We start from the raw sequence: 16,076 nt of genomic DNA, 5'->3' as shown, positions 1-16,076 counted from the left end.
ATCTCCAAGCGTCATTTGTCTCCCCCAGACTCCATCCCGCCCGTCCGAAGTAGAGTCTAGTCCTCCGACGGGGTGATGGGATAGGGTGGGACGGAAGAGGAAGGGGCTTAAGTCCCTGCAGCCAGAGGGATTGAGGTGGACTGAAGGGACGGCTTCTCCGGTGGGGTTAGAAGGAAGAATTAGGGGAAGAGAAGTGTAAGGTAGATGCCAGAGGTAGAGGCATGGAGAGACGCCTCTAGAGTTCCTGGTGAAATCTGTCTCCGCCAACACAAAAGGGAGGGTACGGTGTTGGGGGGCACTCAAGCAAGGGTGTGAGTACCCTAAGTGTATTCTCCTGAGACCTAACTCTTGAAACAGCCACGGTTTCACAGTAGGAAGGCCCCCGGGGTTCACTGCCGTGATCACCCTTAATAAAGCCTCTGAGACCTTCCTGAACATTCCTCTGTCTCTACCCTCTGTTCCTTCCAGAGACCATGTGCCCAGGCAGATGGATTCTTCCTGGCTGGGAGAGAAACTGCAGGAATTCTCTCTCCTGCCACTTGCCCGTGAAATCCCAACTTCTCTAGCCCTGGGTCAGGAAGTCCCAAATAATTTCTACACCTCTTTCTGCAATTCTCAAGAGGCCCAGGAGGAGAGAGAACAGGGATTAGCTTCTTTTGAGCTGCTGGAGCCTTCTGTGAGGAGGCCTTCTTTGCTGGCTTCTCAGAAGAGTGTGGCTAAGTTCTGCCTGCCTTTGGGGAGAGGGAGCCAGCGTGGAGGGAGCCAGCGTGCATGGAGCAAGGTGGTGGCTGCGCTGGTGCCTGGGGACCTCGGGGAATGGGACAGCTGGTCGGTTCAGAGACAACCTACTTTACTCACAGCTGGAATTGAATGGGGAGAAGCAGCTCAACTCCAATCCTGGAGGATTAGGGAGATTAAAGTGAGAGAAGAGAGAGATGTCCCAGAGACCGAGAGGTGAAAAACAGAGGTCCTTGTGGAGGGGAGGCCTGGGAGCGAAGTGGGGGCCTAGTGCTTGGGGATCACTGTTCCCAAATCTTTCCATAGGGCCTGGGGTGAAGGGCACGGGCCAGAGAGATGAAGTGACAGTGTGTTCATTTCCCTGTATTGGCCTCTTCCCTGTCCCAATTCTCCTTGCATCTCACTAGCTCCCAGGTCAGCCCTCTGGCTCCTGGCTCCCCCACTACTACGGTGGGCACCCCCGCTCCTCACAGTGCTGCACAGTGATCTCTTCCAGGCCTTGCTGGGTGAGTAGGCCTATTTTCTGAGGGACCTGGGCCTCCAAGGGCTGTTACTGAACTTTGGGGGCTGGTTGGGAGCTTAGAGATCATTTGGTCCAGGCTGGAGCCCCATGCAGGGTCATGCCCACGGTGTCCTCCATGATCATGGACCAGCCTTGGCTGAAACTGCTCCTCCCTTGCCAGACAGACCGCAGCAGTGATGGCAGGGGTGATGTGCCCAGAGAGGCCTAGGGTGGGGAGGTAACTCAGTTCTGTTCCTGTGACAGACATCCTGGACTATTATGAGGCTTCCCTCTCTGAGAGTCAGGTAAGGAGGTGGGGGCGAGTGCCTACCTTCCTGAGGGGCAGGCAGGGCTGGAGGGGTGAGTCAGATATGGCTAACATTACTCGGAGACTTGGGGGCCCTGCTGACAAAAGTCTGAGTCCGTGCCCTGGGAACGTGGGGGCACCCAGAATGCATTCTCTGTGGTTCTGTATCCCCCTCCCTTTCTTCCTCCTTTTCTTTGCCTGCCCCAGTTTCAGGCACTAAAGAGTCTAGGGCATAACTTCTGAGGTTTCTCAGCCCCTGAGAAACCTGAGGGAGAACTAGATCTCTAGGGATTCCCTCCTGCCACCTAGCCCCTGCCTCACACCGACCCCCTGCCCCCTGCCACAGCCTCCCTCTCTTATTCAAATAACCGTGGGTGCTCCCAGCCCAGCTATAGGTGCTTCCTCCTCTAAGAAATGAAATCCAGCCTCCTCGTCTTTGCTGTCAACGCTGGTGGCTGGCCAGGTCTCCATGTTTGCCTCAGGGCCTCTGTGCTTCTGCTTCGAGCTCCTTTCCCATTATCCGGGTTCCTGCCAGCACGGAAGGAGTTAACTCTGCCAAGGCACCCCCCCATTCTGGCTCCTAGCTCCCTCCCTCCCTCCCCCTGCTTCCTCTCTCCTCCTCTCTCCCCTTCCCTCTTCGGCTCCACGGCTCCCTCGGCCGCTGCCGTTTCCAACCCCCCCACCCCTCTCCCCCGCCACGGCCCCTAGCCCCTGGCCGTTTGGCAAGACCCCCCCCTACCCCGGGGCTCCCCGAAATCCAGTTCCCCTCCCCCATCCCAGCTCATGCCCCAGCCCCCGAACTCCGGGGCTGCCAGCCCCCAGTGCCCCCGCCCCTCCTGAGGATCGGGGTGTGCTCCCCAAGCCCCCTCCCCTCCATTGGGGAGCCCCTTCCAGGGCCCCCTTCCCCTCCCTCCCACGCTCCCCTCCCCTTTCCTTCTCCAACCCCCTCCTTCCCCTCTCACCCCTCCCCCCATCCTGGCCCCCCCTGCAAAAGTGGGGTGCGGAGGGGGGAGGGGTGAGAACCCACGGAGTGGAGGAACGAAACTCCGATGAAGTCAGAGCCCCTTACCCGCCACCGCGGCCAGGCCCCCCAACATGGACTGTCTCTGTATAGTGACAACCAAGGTAAGCATGATGGGGGGGCTGCAAACTGGGGGGAGGATATGAGTTTGTGGGGAGGGGTTAGTAGGCCTTATCTTGGACTGGCGCCCCTGGAGTGATAGCATCAAAAGTAAGATGTATTTGGGGGTCTTAATTTAGTTTTGGGGTTCACATCTGATAAAATGCTGGATTTGGCCACAGGTGCCCCCTGGAGTGATCCCTTTGTACCTGTAGAGAAATGGAAAATTTAGGATATTCCATGGTTTGGGAGGCCTGGTGGGTTTGGGGGTTCACCAGCGCTGTTTGAGGGAGACTTTTTTCAGGAGAAGCCTAGCTCCCATGGAAGTCCTGCTGGTGTATGTGGGAAGGTGGGCTATGTTGTGGGGGTCCTCTTCCCTCCTCAGGGAAAAGCTGCCTTCCAAGTGCCTTGTTCAGTTTTGGGGGGCTCCTGGCAAGGGGTAAAGGTTCTTGGTTGTGAGTGCCTGACTGGTCTGGGGGTGTCAGCTGGCAGGGAAGGGGTGGGCCTTCAGACTATAGAACAAGCATCTCATTGTAGCTGCATTTAGGGATGCTCTCTCAATTTGAGGAAACTGTTAATTTAGGGTTCAGTCATCTAGAATGGAGATGGTTGGAAGTTGGCAGAGGGCTGGGGCCTGACATGGGATCACCTGAGGGAATGGACCAGGTGAGGCAAGGATTTGGGGGTACTCCCATGGGAGGCAGAAGATTGCAGCAGCTGAGCTTGCCAGCCCCTAAGGAGGAGGAGCAGAGATTTAGGGAGAGAGGGGATTTGAGGAGGGGGACTGGGTGGGTGGTGCAAGATTTGGGGGTGTCCCAAAGGCAGGTGCCCCATGTCCCCATCTCCTCCCACACTGTATCTAGCCTGGATCAAGAAAGAGGGAGAAGAGCAGATGGGGGACTGTTCCAGTTGCCCCTGACGCTTGGGATCAAGGTGGGGGAGGACACCTGGATTTAAGGGTCCCTGAGGACTTATGGCTGAGGTTACTGAGGTTATGGGGGTGAAAAGGTGTAGGAGGAGGGCAGGGCTGGCAGCGGTGGGGATCTGTGCAAGAGTGTCCCTCTGGTTGGAGCCTGGTAAAGGCAGGAGATCTTGGATGGAGCACAGGCAAGCTCCTGGTGGGATGCGGATACCTAGACTCTGCTTGGAGACTCTGGGGCTGGAGAGCTGGATGCCTGGTGTGTGGAGGGAGGCTTGGGCGGGTGGCAGGCAGCTGGGGGCTGGGGGGTGGGACAGGAAGTGGGGGCTGGGGGAGGCGGGGTCCGGGTGAGTCACAGGCTGAGGAGGGGGTTATATTTAGTGGGAACCGCAGCTTTTCATGGGAGGGAGCTGAGGACACACATGTTCCCTGCCACAAACTCACACATGTGTGTACACATGCGTTGTGCACGTGTGAGCATGGCTGAAAGAGATGGAAGGCTGAGGACCTTTAGATCTGGAGCCCCCACCCTCTCTCCACCAGGGCTACTTGTTTGTCCCTCATTCTGTGGGCTACAGGCTTTCTCCCAGGCTGCCTCTTCCCCACATCTCCTGTAGTTTCCGTGGATTTTTATGCCTCAGTTTCTCTGGCCTGGTTTCCTTTAATGTCTGTCTGATCCTCTGCTCCTACTGTCTCCTGCCCTGAGGCCTGCCACTTGGCCTTAGGCTCCCTGGCTGTGGTTCTCTGTGTACAGGTGTAAATAGAAAGTCCGGTGGAATGTGTGGGCTCTGCTTCCAACACGTGAGCACACAAATGGGGAGCGAGGGTGAGGGGCTTGCCTGCACTGGCAGCTATTCTGGGTGGGTGGGTGGCCTTATTCATTACCCACTCCAGACTCCTACTTCTTCCCTGGCACCCAGGGTTGAGCATCCCTGAAGGAAGTAGGCTTACAGAGCAGCAGATCATGCATTTGGGATTTACAGAGGCATGGAGATCCAGGCTTGCCACATTCCTTGGCCAGAAAACTTGTCAGCCTTAGGATGGCGAGGACTCCAACTCCCACAAGGCCCCGAGGCACAAGATCCCTCAATGTTAGAGGGTTGCTGCCCATGGCACTGTTGGGAGTTGTGGTTCACCTCTATTCAGGGCAGCTGAGGGTAGCCGGGGAGGAGCCTGCAGGGGGCACATAGCTCCTGCTTCCCCAAATGCTGGATTGGGTAGGGAGTGCTCAGGCTTTGCGGTCGTTCAGCTCCCCAGCCCTGCCGGAGTCTTCCATCTTTCATTGCCTATATTTAGATTCCTGCCGCAGTAATTTAAGGAACATTTATTGAAAGCCTACTACGTGCTAGGCCCTGTGTTGTGTGCAAACTCCGCTTTACAGTGATCACTTTGCCTTTCTTGGTGCCTTTATCTCTGCCAGCATCTCTCTTCGTCTCCGAGCATCTCTTTCTCCCACTCCGCCCCCGTCCCTCCCCCTTTCCCCGCGCTGCTGCCGCCGTTGCCATGGTAACCGGCGACGACTGAAGTTGCGTGGCGGACTGGAGGGCCGGGCGAGGGTGGCGGAGGGCGGAGCAGAACAAGTGGGGGTGGGGATACAGTGGGGGAAAGACCGAGGGTATTTGCCACAGCCTCAGAAGCGAAATGGTTAAACCCTCCGGGTGGTCCTTATTGGGCAAAGCCGAGATGCCGGGGGCGGGGCAGTGTGGCCGGCGGCCTCATTTATTGGCCGGCAGGGGCGTGGCGGAGGGACAGTGTGGGCGAGGCTGGGGGAGCGAATGGGCGGGAAGTGGACGGAGGCGTGGCCTCCCGGGCAGGTGGGTGGAGTCTGGCTTACTCTATTGAGGGAGGCAGCAACCCTCGGAAAGGGGAGGGACCTTGGGGCTGGGTTACCTGACCGAAATGAGGGCGGGGCTGAGCTGGGATGGGCGTGGCGTGGTACCCCGTGCGTAAAAGAGACAGGCTTGGAGGAGCTATTGTCCAAGTAACTTCGGGGCGCGGGGGTCTCTGGAAAGGAGAATCCGGGGGTTGCGAAGTCTGACGTTTCAATTTCCCTAAGATGGAGGCCTGTTAAGATTTCATCAGAGCACCCCTCCTACCTCAGCTCTGTGTTCCCAGGAGACGGTTGCTAAGCGACAGCAAAGTCTTTGATTGCTGCGTTGCCAGGCAACAGGGAAACGGAAAATGGAGGGAAAAGGGAAATGGGGGATGGGGAAGGGTCTTTATGGGCCATAGCGCCTACTGGTGGATAAGTAGGGCTTGTACGTTTTCTATTCTAGAAGGAATTTTGAGTCCAGCCTCTTCCACACTGACTCCTTGGATCCTCTGGTGATCCAAGCTTTCCTACCAGATAGGAAACTAGGACGTTGGGGTCATCTTGGGGTCGCATGTAACAGATGCCGATCAACGGGGTCAATCTTGCTTGGGTGAGATTCTAGGGAAGTCGTCATTTCTGCCATGTGTGGACATTTTATAGAAGTCAGACGGGCGATTTGAGGAGACCCCTCACTGGGTTTTAAAAGCTGGAACGGTGGGCGTGAATGGGAGAATATTTGGAAGAGAGGCTTTCAGGTTCAGTTGTTTGGGAGAAAATAGAAATCTCTGAAGAGACCTGAAGCAGGCGGTTGGGAGTGTTCTGGACGATTTGTGGGTCATTGCAAATTGCCGGCCAGATTTTTGGTGTATATATTTTTTGAGGATTAAGTGTGGAGAGGATATATTTGCGAGCAATCTTCCGACAAAGTTGGAATTCGGGGTCACGACAGGGATGTTCTGGGCTGCCAGAAAAGGGTGTAATCTATGAACCTCAGGGGTAAAGAAAAGGAGAGGAAAAGTAAAACAAAATATTTTTTTTTGGTAGAGATGGGATCTTGCTATGTTGCCCAGTCTGGTCTCGAGCACCTGGCCTATAGCGATCTTTCCACCTAAATTTCTTTTAATAAGGGTTTTAGAAAAAGTTGAAGAGATTGCAATTGAATTTGGAGGGTCTGCTTTAAAGTAGATTAAATATTTCCTGAAATTGGGTTCTTGTGTGGAATTAGAGACCAGCATATTGAAAAGTCATGAGTATCTTATTAGATTCAGGGGCTTGGATAGGGGATCTCAAACAAATTGGAGGACTTGTTATTTGGGTGTGTATATTAGAGCAAGAGTAGTATTTGCACTAATTGCAAGGTCCCTGTTAGTGGATTGGGGGATAGATGTGATTTAGAAAGGGATGATTTAGCGTCTGTTAATTTGGGGGCACAAGGATCTGTGGTTCCTTAAACTCTTGAACAAACGTGGGCTGGCTGTCAGGTGGGGCTGGACTGCAGGGGAGAACTATGCTGCTGAGGATAGGAGATGCCATGGAATCTGAGAAGTTGCTATCCACAGCATGGAACTTGCAGGGGATTTGATGGGAGAGGCCGTGTAGGTCCCTTGGGTGTCCTTGTGAGAGTAGTGTTGTTTGCTTCCCTGAACTCTGGGAGTCCAGTAGTGGTGAGATGTCTAGTGAGGTTTTGGAATGGTTAGGGGCCTGGCGATGTTGGGGTGGGGGATTAGATGGAATAAAGGGTCCCTGAGACCTAGAGAGATAAATTGGTAAAATTTTAAATGTCTCTATTTGTAGAGGGGTCGGAATAGAAGTATATTGTGGAAAGTGAAGTCCACAGAGAAACAGCGTGAACCAGGGAAGTTGGTGGCTAAGAGGGTCTCCCCTCACCCCTCTGTCTCCCAAAGTGACGCTCGCCTGTACTGCGCAGGCGCCGTTCTCCCCCCCACCCCCCACCTCCGGCCGCAGCCTCCAGTCGCCGCGGCCGCCGCAGCCCCCGCCCCTCTGCCCCTCCCCCTCCCCAACCCAGGGACCCTTGATATCCCACCCAACCCCTTCCCTCAGTCCCCCTTCCCTTCTACATGTCGGCTCGGAACAGATTCGCCTCCATGTGTCTCTGCGTGGTACGTGCCGCGGTATGGGCTCCGGCCCCGCTCCCTTCTTCCCGGACCCCCGCAAAATATCAGGGTGCAAGCTTCAAGTGCTGTCGTTCTTCCTTCTGCTTGGTGCGGGGTCTCTGGGTTGCAACTTCTTGGGGACAGGCGCCGTGGGTCGCCCCTCTTATTCACTTTGATTCACACCCCTATGTTTTGGGGGTGCAAGCCTCGATTCCAGGTCATTCTGTGCAACTGGGGCTCCAGTGAGGAGGGGGCCAAAAGGGAAGGAACAGCAGCGACTCCGTCGGTGTCCCCCACTCCCCAGGCCTTTTACTTGTTTTAAACCCTAGTATACTGGGGGTACAGACATGTCCCAGTAGCATCTGAGTTGTCGTGGGTTAGGGCCCCGAATCCCAGCAGGATAAAGGGTGGGGGTCCTCCTTTCCCATCCTGCTTTAGTTGCCCTGTAATCCAGGACTGAGAGGTGCTGATCCCTACCTCCCCAGGCCCCCAGTTTGCAGTTTCAGAATTACTCCTTCCACCCCTACCCCCACCCCTCCAGACGTTTCTCTTCCCCACCCCCCCACATGTATGTAGAAAATTTCCAGGGACTGAACCTAGTCCCTAACCTCTTCCAGCCACATTCTGGAAACCCTGGGACCCATTTCTTGTTCTCCGTTTTCCCCATGTTGCCTCCCAATCCTGAGGAGCCTCTTCCTCAGTGCCAGACACCACCCTCTCTCCATGGGGGTGGGAGAGGGAGAGGTATGGGGTCTCACCGAGATAAAAGTTTACCTTCATTTCCTCCCTAGAATAAATGATGAAATGTCTCTTCTCATGTTTGCATTTTCTTTGGGTGCACCCTGACATTACTTCATCAGATTCAGGAATTTTCTCTATGAGGTGGAGTGAAGATGGAGGGGCACTGGACTCAAACCCTCCCCTAGACTCCAAAACTTGGAGCGTTGGCCCTGTCTAATTTACTCTGTCTAATTTACCTTGCAGGAAATTATAGGCCTTGTGAAGGGAGAGTAGAGAGTGGAGAGCGGCTTTCACCCCTTCCCCCAGGACTCCCCAATTCTGAGGGTCCTCCCTCAGCTTGTGCACTGCCCAGGTAGAAGATCACCTTCTCAGGATATGGAATGAACAGTCTCTGTTGCTTCGTAGAACTTCTTTATTCAAGACAGCTCAGCCTTGGAGGAGGGCTATTTTGTGTGTTCTCCTCCTATTTTCCTTCTCTACTTTTTGTGCCCATGGTTCAGGATTCTTTCTCCAAGTCTGTGGTCCAGAGAATAGACTTGATCTCACTGAGCCCCTGTTTTCCTTCTTTAAAAGCCTTCTTTAAGGCTTTTTTTTTTTTTTTTTTTTTGAGATGGAGTCTTGCTCTGTCACCAGGCTGCAATGTAGTGGCACAATTTCAGCTCACTGCAACCTCCGCCTCCCAGGTTCAAATGATTCTCCTGCCTCAGTTTCCTGAGTAGCTGGGATTACAGGCACACACCACCATGCCCAGCTAATTTTTGTATTTTTAGTAGAGATGTGGTTTCACCATGTTGGCCAGGATGGTCTTGATCTGCTCACCTCATGATCCGCCCACCTCAGCCTCCCAAAGTGCTGGGATTACAGGTGTGAGCCACCGAGCCCAGCCAAGGCTCTTTAAATGTCTTAGGGTGCTTCTTGATTCAAGGTGTCTCTGTGTCCTGGGTTTGAGAGTTTTCGTGTTGTCAGGCTCACTTCCTTCTCCTATTCTCTTACTGTACTCTTAATCTACAGCCAAAGTTGTGTTATATTCTCAGCCTTGCTTCATCATCCTTAATATTTTCACGGAATCATACTCTAGGACTGGCCATTGACCTTGAGAAGCTTCCTCCCATTTGATCTTGGAGTTGCTGCCCTTTAAATATCAGGGCACTCTCAGCCTCCCAGAAAGTTTTGGGAGGGAAATTCTGTGTTTGCTCTCTCTCTCTCTCTCTCTTTTTTTTTTTTTGAGACGGAGTCTTGTTCTGTTGCCCAGGCTGGAGTGCAGTAGTATGATCTCGGCTCACTGCAACCTCTGCTTTCCGTGTTCAAGTGACTCTCTTGCCTCAGCCTCCCATGTAGCTGGGATTACAGCTTCTCGCCACCATGCCCACCTAATTTTTGTATTTGTAGTAGAGATGGCGTTTCACCATGTTGGCCAGGCTGGTCTCTTGACCTCAGGTGATTTACCCACCTCGGCCTCCCAAAGTGCTGGGATTACAGGCATCAGCCACTGCGCCCAGCCTCTCTCTTTTTGAGATAGGGTCTTACTCTGTCACCCAGGCTGGATCATGGCTTACTGCAGCCTCCACCTCTTGGGCTCAAGCAGTCCTCCCACCTCAGCCTCCCTAGTAGTTGGGAACACAGGCTTACTCCACCATGCTTGGCTATTTTTTTTTTTTTTTTTGAGATGGAGTCTCGAACTGTTGTCCAGGCTGGAGTGAGTGATGCGATCTCGGCTCACTGCAACCTCTGCCTCCTGGGTTCAAGCGATTCTCCTGCCTTAGCCTCCCAAATAGCCAGAATTACAGGTGCCCGCCACCATGCCAGGCAAATTTTTTGTATTTTTAGTAGAGACCGGGTTTCACTATGTTGGCCAGGCTGGTCTCGAGCTCCTGACCTTGTGATCTACCAGCCTCAGCCTCCCAAATTGCTGGGATTACAGGTGTGAGCCACCACACCTGGCCATTTTTGTATTTTTTGTAGAGGGGGTTTCACCATGTTGCCAAGGGTGGTCTCCAACTCCTGGACTCAAGCAGTCTGCCTGCCTCAGCCTCCCCAAGTGCTGGGATTACGATGCCTTCTCTTTTTACCCATGTGTGCTGGGGGTGCATTCTGTTTTCTTCAGTCTCTGAGGGAGCCCTGCATATGGTTCCTTCCTCTTCCTTAACCTGGAGCTTGGAGGGTCTGTCTCTGTGGAGGCCCTTTCCAGAGGAGAGGAGCAGGCGGGGGCCGAGGCAGAGGTGTCTTGTTGTCTTCTTCTGTCTCCATCTGCCCTTTTCCTCCTTCTCTGGCCCCCAGTTAATCTCATTTTGCTGTTGTACCTATTAAGCTAGCGTAGGAGGCCCTTGGGATGGCAGCCGATTAACTGGGCAGGGTGTTGGGGGTCATGTTGGGCCTTTCACCCCGAAAGACCAAAGGAAGACCAGGAATTCACTCTGAGGCTCAGCATGCTACCCTCTTCCCCACCCAGGGAGGCTGGCACTCATTCGTGCCCCTGTCCTGAGCCTTGCTGTCTCTGTTCTTCCCCTTCCTCCTCCCAGCCCAGGCCCTTCTAGCATATCCAGATTAGCTGGCTGGGCTGTGGGCTGTTGTAGGGGTAGGGCCAGACTCCGGGGCCCCTCTGTTGACTGCTTGGAAACCAGCAAGGGCAGTGAAGGAACAACTGGACAGACTTAGCCTTGTCCTGCTTGGGGGGCTGATATCAAGTACCTGCTGCTCGAAGTGGCTGACTTCAGGCCTTCCCTAAGGAGTGCAAGGTGCAGGAGAGCTGATTGCCCATGGGATAGAGGCTGCAATGGGTAGACTGAGGCCATCGAGGTGAGGTATGAGGGGATGCCATGCAGAGTAGGATCAGCCAGAGGGGTAGGGGAGGGGGGAGGCTGGAACAAGAGTGAGCCTGAGATGGTGAGAGAAGCAAGGAAGTTGGGGACAGGATGCAGAGAATGGAGGTGTGAGGGTCAGGGGCTAGAGCTCTGAGGTGGAGGGATTTGAAGATGAAGGTCGGGGGAAAGGGGTGAAGACACAGATGCCAGAGGGGCTATGACTGCCAGAAGGCCAGTGTCCCAGGATGCGAGGAGTAGGAGTTGGGGGATGGGATTGGGACCCATTGGGGAGAGAGGAGAGGTGCTGAGGCCCTGGCGGGAGAGGGGGCTGGCGGGAGAGTGGAGAGAGGGGAGCCAATGGGCTAGAGGCGAGGGAGGGGGAGGAGCTGGTCAGGCCCTAGGGCCTTCCGCACTGCACTGGCTGGGGGAAGAGGAGGCGGCCAGGGCGGCCAGGGCGGCCAGCCTGGAGCCTGAGGCACTGGGTCGGCCCCAGTGACGCCTCCGTCCCCATCCCCAGAAATACCGCTACCAAGATGAAGACACGCCCCCTCTGGAGCACAGCCCGGCCCACCTCCCCAACCAGGTAAACGCCCCCGAGCTGGTGCACGTGGCGGAGAGGAACTTGTCCCACCTCGAGGCTGGCCACGGGGTCGTGGGCCACGCCCACCTCTCCCCTTTCAAGGTAGGAGACCCTGGCGGCCCCCTCCCCAGTGCGGCCCTCGGAGCCTCGGAGCTGCAGCAATCCCCAAGGGCCGGTAGGGTGAGAGAGAGCCGTGGGGGTAGGGGATGCTGGGATTGGGGGTGAGGGTTTGGGGCGTGGACTCCTGGGGCCTGGGGGAGGGGGCGTTTGGGGGGCTGGAAACACCTTGGTCCCACAGAGGAGAAATAGGCCAGGCCAGTGGGAGTGGATGTAGAGCCTAAAGCAAGAATGTGTGCACGCGTGCCTGTGCGTGGTATTTGTGCGCGTGCCTGTGCATGGGCGTGCGCTGTGTGCCTGTGCATGTTTGCGTGCACTATATGCGTGTGTGCCTGTCAGTGTGTGTGCTGTATGCGTGTGTATGCATGTGCCTGTGCATGTGTGTGCGTTCGCTGTACGCTTGTGGGTGCCTGTGCGTGTGCTGTATGTGTGTGTGCCTGTGAGTGTGTGTGCATGCGCTGTATGCCTGTGTGTTGAGATGTGTGCATCCCCCAGAAGGCCCCCCACGCCTAGGACCTCTTCATTCCTTCACACCCCCAACCTCCGTTTCCATTTTCTCTGTCCACAGTTCTGTTCCAAGCGCCTGCTGCCCTCATTTGCTCTTGTCCCTTCCCCACCTCCTCCCCCTACCTCTGCCTCTGGGCCTGGCTCGCCCTATTCCCTAGTCTTCAGCCCTTTCCATCTGTCTGGTCTGAGACTTTACATGGTGGGGCCTTGCTGCCTCGTCCCCTGCCCCAGCCTTTGCTGGACTCCTGAGCTCTCTCCCGCCTCTGCAGCCTTTCCTTCCTCTGGCAGGCTGGCTGGCTCTTGATGCTGTCTCTCTCTTCCTCCCACGCATTCTCCTCTCCCTCTCCCTGATCCCCAGCTCAGGCCACTGCGGCCTGATCAGTCCTATCCCTCATCAGTCCTCTGCCTCCGTCAGCTGGCTCCCCTTTCCCACGTTCCCTCTTGCCTATTCGTCTTCACCTTCTCTCTTTTCCTGCTCCTCTCTCTCATCCTCTTGGATTCTCACCTCTGCTGTATCTTCTTTCTGTCCCCATCTGTCCCTTCCATCATCCCTCACCACCTGTTTCCCTTTCTCTTCTGGGCTCACAGGGTCTTCCCCTCTCCAGCCCTTAGAGGCCTGGTTTCTGGCCTCTCCATTCTCCAGTCCCCTTTCCATCTTCCCTTCCCTCCATCTCCTCTTCTGGGGACACAGGATGGGGAGGAATGGAGTGCACCAGGCAAGCTGTGAGATTGAGGGGACACCGTGGGGTCAGGGTGGGGATTCTAGGATGTTGTGGCATGGCCTGGGAAGGGGGAGGTTGCTAACTTGCTGACATTTCACCAAGAAGATGAAGAGGAGGTGTCTGAGCCTAGGGAGCAGCCAAGCAGATTCTGGAGTGAGAACTGGCAAGAGAGGAGTTGGGGGATAGGAAGGGTAAGAGGTCCTGGGGCAGGGGCCAGATAGAGATAAGACTGTGAGATCAGGGCAGTGAATTGGAGCTGACAGAGCTAGGAAAGGAAGGCCCTGGAGACAGGGATGGTACAGAGTGTTTGTGCGAATTCTGTGGTGGCTAGGAGTGAGGGAAGGAAGACTAGAGATGCTCTTTTGCAAGGTAGGGCCATTAGATTTCTGAGGAGGGGGAAGAGAAGGGTAGGGAGCTGGTGGTAGGAATGGTAGTTAGTACAGAGCTCAGGAGGCAAAAGAGGGTAGAGGGAGAGAATTGCTAGAGGCCATAAGCATGGGGTGGAGGTTCCAGCACAAGGCGGCAGCTGGGGGACAGAAGAAGCCTCAATTTTCAGAAGAGAGAGGGAGTGGATTGAGGAGTGAAAGATTCTCACTTGAGAATAATCTTGATATGAAGGTAGGGTAAAGGAGAATGGTGACAAATTCTCTGGGAAATCAGAAATTGAGATGGAGTAGCTGAGTGAGGTGGCATGTGCCTGTAGCTACTCAGGAGGTCGAGGTAGGAGGATTACTTGAGCCCAGGAGTTCAAGGCATCAGTGAGCTATGATGACACCACTGCACTCCAGCCTGAGTGACACAGCAACACCCTGTCTCGGGGGAAAAAAAGAATTTGGGATGGAGGATGAGGCCACGACATTGGTAAGGGATGGGGCTGGAGGGTGCGATAGGGCCAGGGAAGCGAATGGAGAATAGAGGCTGGGGTTGGAAGATGGGGTTGGATGTTGAAGGGTGAGACAGGGATGTAGATGGAGCATGTGGGATGCGGGCAGAGATAGGGATGGGAAGCAAATGAGTGTCGTAGTGGATGAAGAAGGGTGTGCTGGGAAGGAAGTTCCAGGATAGGGATGGGGATGGGGATTGACAATGGGCTGAACATGTGGATGAGATTTTGGCAGTCAGTGGCTATTGGTTGGGCAACAGCATTTGCTGAGATGTGAAGGGTTAGAGGGCGGTGTTAACAGATTTATGGGTGCGAAATCTGTAATACAGCTTGAAATGGTCGGTAGTTTGTAGGATTGAGAAATAGCAGTAGGAGACGGGAGGGACCCCTTTGGACGGGAAGAGCGGGAAGGAGAGTGCGGAATCCTTGCGGTTGGGCGGCTGCAAACACCTGTTAAAGAAGGAAGTAGGTTGGGGACCCCGGAAGGAGGCTCTTGGCGGCCTCTCCTCATTGCCATAGAGACGTGGCTTCGGTTGCCCAGGCAATTGGGGAAGCCCCTAGGACCAGCCTAAAGCTGGCCCCGCCTGGGAGTCTAGAGACCAGGCAATTGACGTCAGGGACCTGGGCACGCCCCACTTTAACCCTTTCCCCGAAAGAAGTAGGGGGAGGGAGTAGAGGAGGGGTATAGGACCCGGATGTCTTTCTCCACGCCTCCTTCCTGACGTCCTTTGCACTGCATAGGGTGAGGGGCGTGGGGGAGAGAGGAAGGCAGGTTGTTCAGGATGCGCTGCACCCTCAAACCTCTTCAGCCTGGCCTCCTCTCGGCCTGGCTAACGCGGGGCGGGGCCCAGGGCAGGAGAGGCGGGGTTAGCGGATCCCTTCTGCACTCGGGAGCCTGGTCGGCCTCAGGCCACGCCCCACCCCCCTGTTGTCCTGACGACAGGGCCTCCTGGAGGTGGGTCTCCCCGGGTCTTGGCTGGTCCTAGATACCGTTGCTAGGCAACACGGTCCCTAGAGGAAGGGGTGGATTGGACGGCTGGTAGCTGAGACCGAGGGAGGGGCCTGCAGCTGGGGAAACCCCGGATTCCCGAGGCGCAGGGTTTAGGGCAAATGTGTGTGAAGGTGAGGGACAAGTCTAGGGGAGGGTTATGAAGATATTTGGGTAGATATGGAGGGGTTGGGGGGATGGAGCAGGAAGTGGGACCAGGAGCCGGTGGACTTGAGCCCTGGGGTGTCCGTGTGTAGCATATAAGGCATGTGGTGTTACATCCGGTGAGAAGCTCCCTTCCCCCAAGCCTACCCCCCTCTCCCCACTCTGCCATCTGCTGCTCCCCTCTCTGTCTGGCTGTCTCCCTTCCCGCTTTTCTTACACCTCCTTCCACATGCAGGGGGCCTGGGCTGGGCAAAGTTAGAGTGGTGTGTATGTGCATCTGTGGTATGTGTGTGCGCGTGGGCCTGTGTGGTGTGCATTGAGGCTGGGTCCTTGAGCAGCTCTCAGGGTGGGGGAGTGGGCTTGGCTGAGAGGCTAAGGGGTAGCCACGCTGATGGGACCTCCGTTACGGGCTCCCTCTTGAGTCAAGGCTCAGGAGGCTTTTTGTCTCTTATTTCCCCGAACAGGCCAATTCTCCCCCTGTGATTGTCAACACAGATACCCTAGAAGCCCCAGGATATGTGAGTTGTTTAGATTTTGGGGCTGGGACCATGGTAGAAGAAAGGAGGGAGTAAGGGAGGGCAGCAGATGACAGGCAGGTTGTCAGGCGGGAATGTCTGTCTCACTGCTTTTGTGTTTCTATCCCGTGCTGGAGTTGCAGGTGAACGGGACCGAGGGGGAGATGGAATACGAGGAGATCACATTGGAAAGGGTGAGCAGGCTCCTCCATCAGTGGTCCCCTTAGCTCCTGATCTGTACCTTTCTTTATGCCCATGTGGTCTGTATGGTCAGCCCCTCATCCTGTCCCTTCCTGCTCTGGCTGCCACTCTCTACCACTCTCCAAGCCATTTCCCACCCCACTTACCTTGCCAGAATTGGGCAGTGAGGGGAGCTGACCTCTTCCCCTCCTTCATCCAGGGTAACTCAGGTCTGGGCTTCAGCATCGCAGGTGGCACTGACAACCCACACATCGGTGACGATCCGTCCATTTTCATCACCAAGATAATTCCTGGTGGGGCTGCGGCCCAGGATGGCCGCCTCAGGTGGGGAGAGGAGACGGGT

At 55.5% G+C, this 16,076-nt stretch overlaps 1 protein-coding gene across 28 annotated transcripts in view; it reads left to right on the top strand.

Moving 5' to 3' along the window:
• The first annotated feature begins 921 nt into the window (after positions 1-921).
• The window catches only part of DLG4 (discs large MAGUK scaffold protein 4), a 28,923-nt gene continuing 13,768 nt past the window's right edge, over positions 922-16,076 (top strand). Inside the window, exons 1-7 of one of the 28 annotated variants that reach the window (XM_035299773.3) lie at positions 922-954; positions 1,146-1,244; positions 1,505-1,545; positions 11,573-11,638; positions 15,482-15,535; positions 15,676-15,726; positions 15,933-16,057. In XM_035299773.3, the coding sequence (XP_035155664.1) occupies positions 936-954; positions 1,146-1,244; positions 1,505-1,545; positions 11,573-11,638; positions 15,482-15,535; positions 15,676-15,726; positions 15,933-16,057 (455 nt within the window). In that variant the 5' untranslated portion in view covers positions 922-935. Of the gene's footprint in view, positions 955-1,145; positions 1,245-1,497; positions 1,546-2,151; positions 2,673-3,176; positions 3,334-3,723; positions 3,846-7,350; positions 7,520-11,572; positions 11,811-14,599; positions 14,987-15,481; positions 15,537-15,667; positions 15,727-15,932; positions 16,058-16,076 lie in introns of those variants that run through there. The other 27 variants (XM_054255778.2, XM_035299770.3, XM_054255776.2 and 24 more) reach the window with 27 other exon arrangements.

This window comes from Callithrix jacchus, chromosome 5 (genome assembly GCF_049354715.1).
Source record: "Callithrix jacchus isolate 240 chromosome 5, calJac240_pri, whole genome shotgun sequence".
Lineage (NCBI taxonomy): Eukaryota > Metazoa > Chordata > Mammalia > Primates > Cebidae > Callithrix > Callithrix jacchus.
The sequence above is the reverse complement of the archived record's forward strand: the minus strand, read 5'-3'. Positions and strand labels throughout refer to the sequence as shown.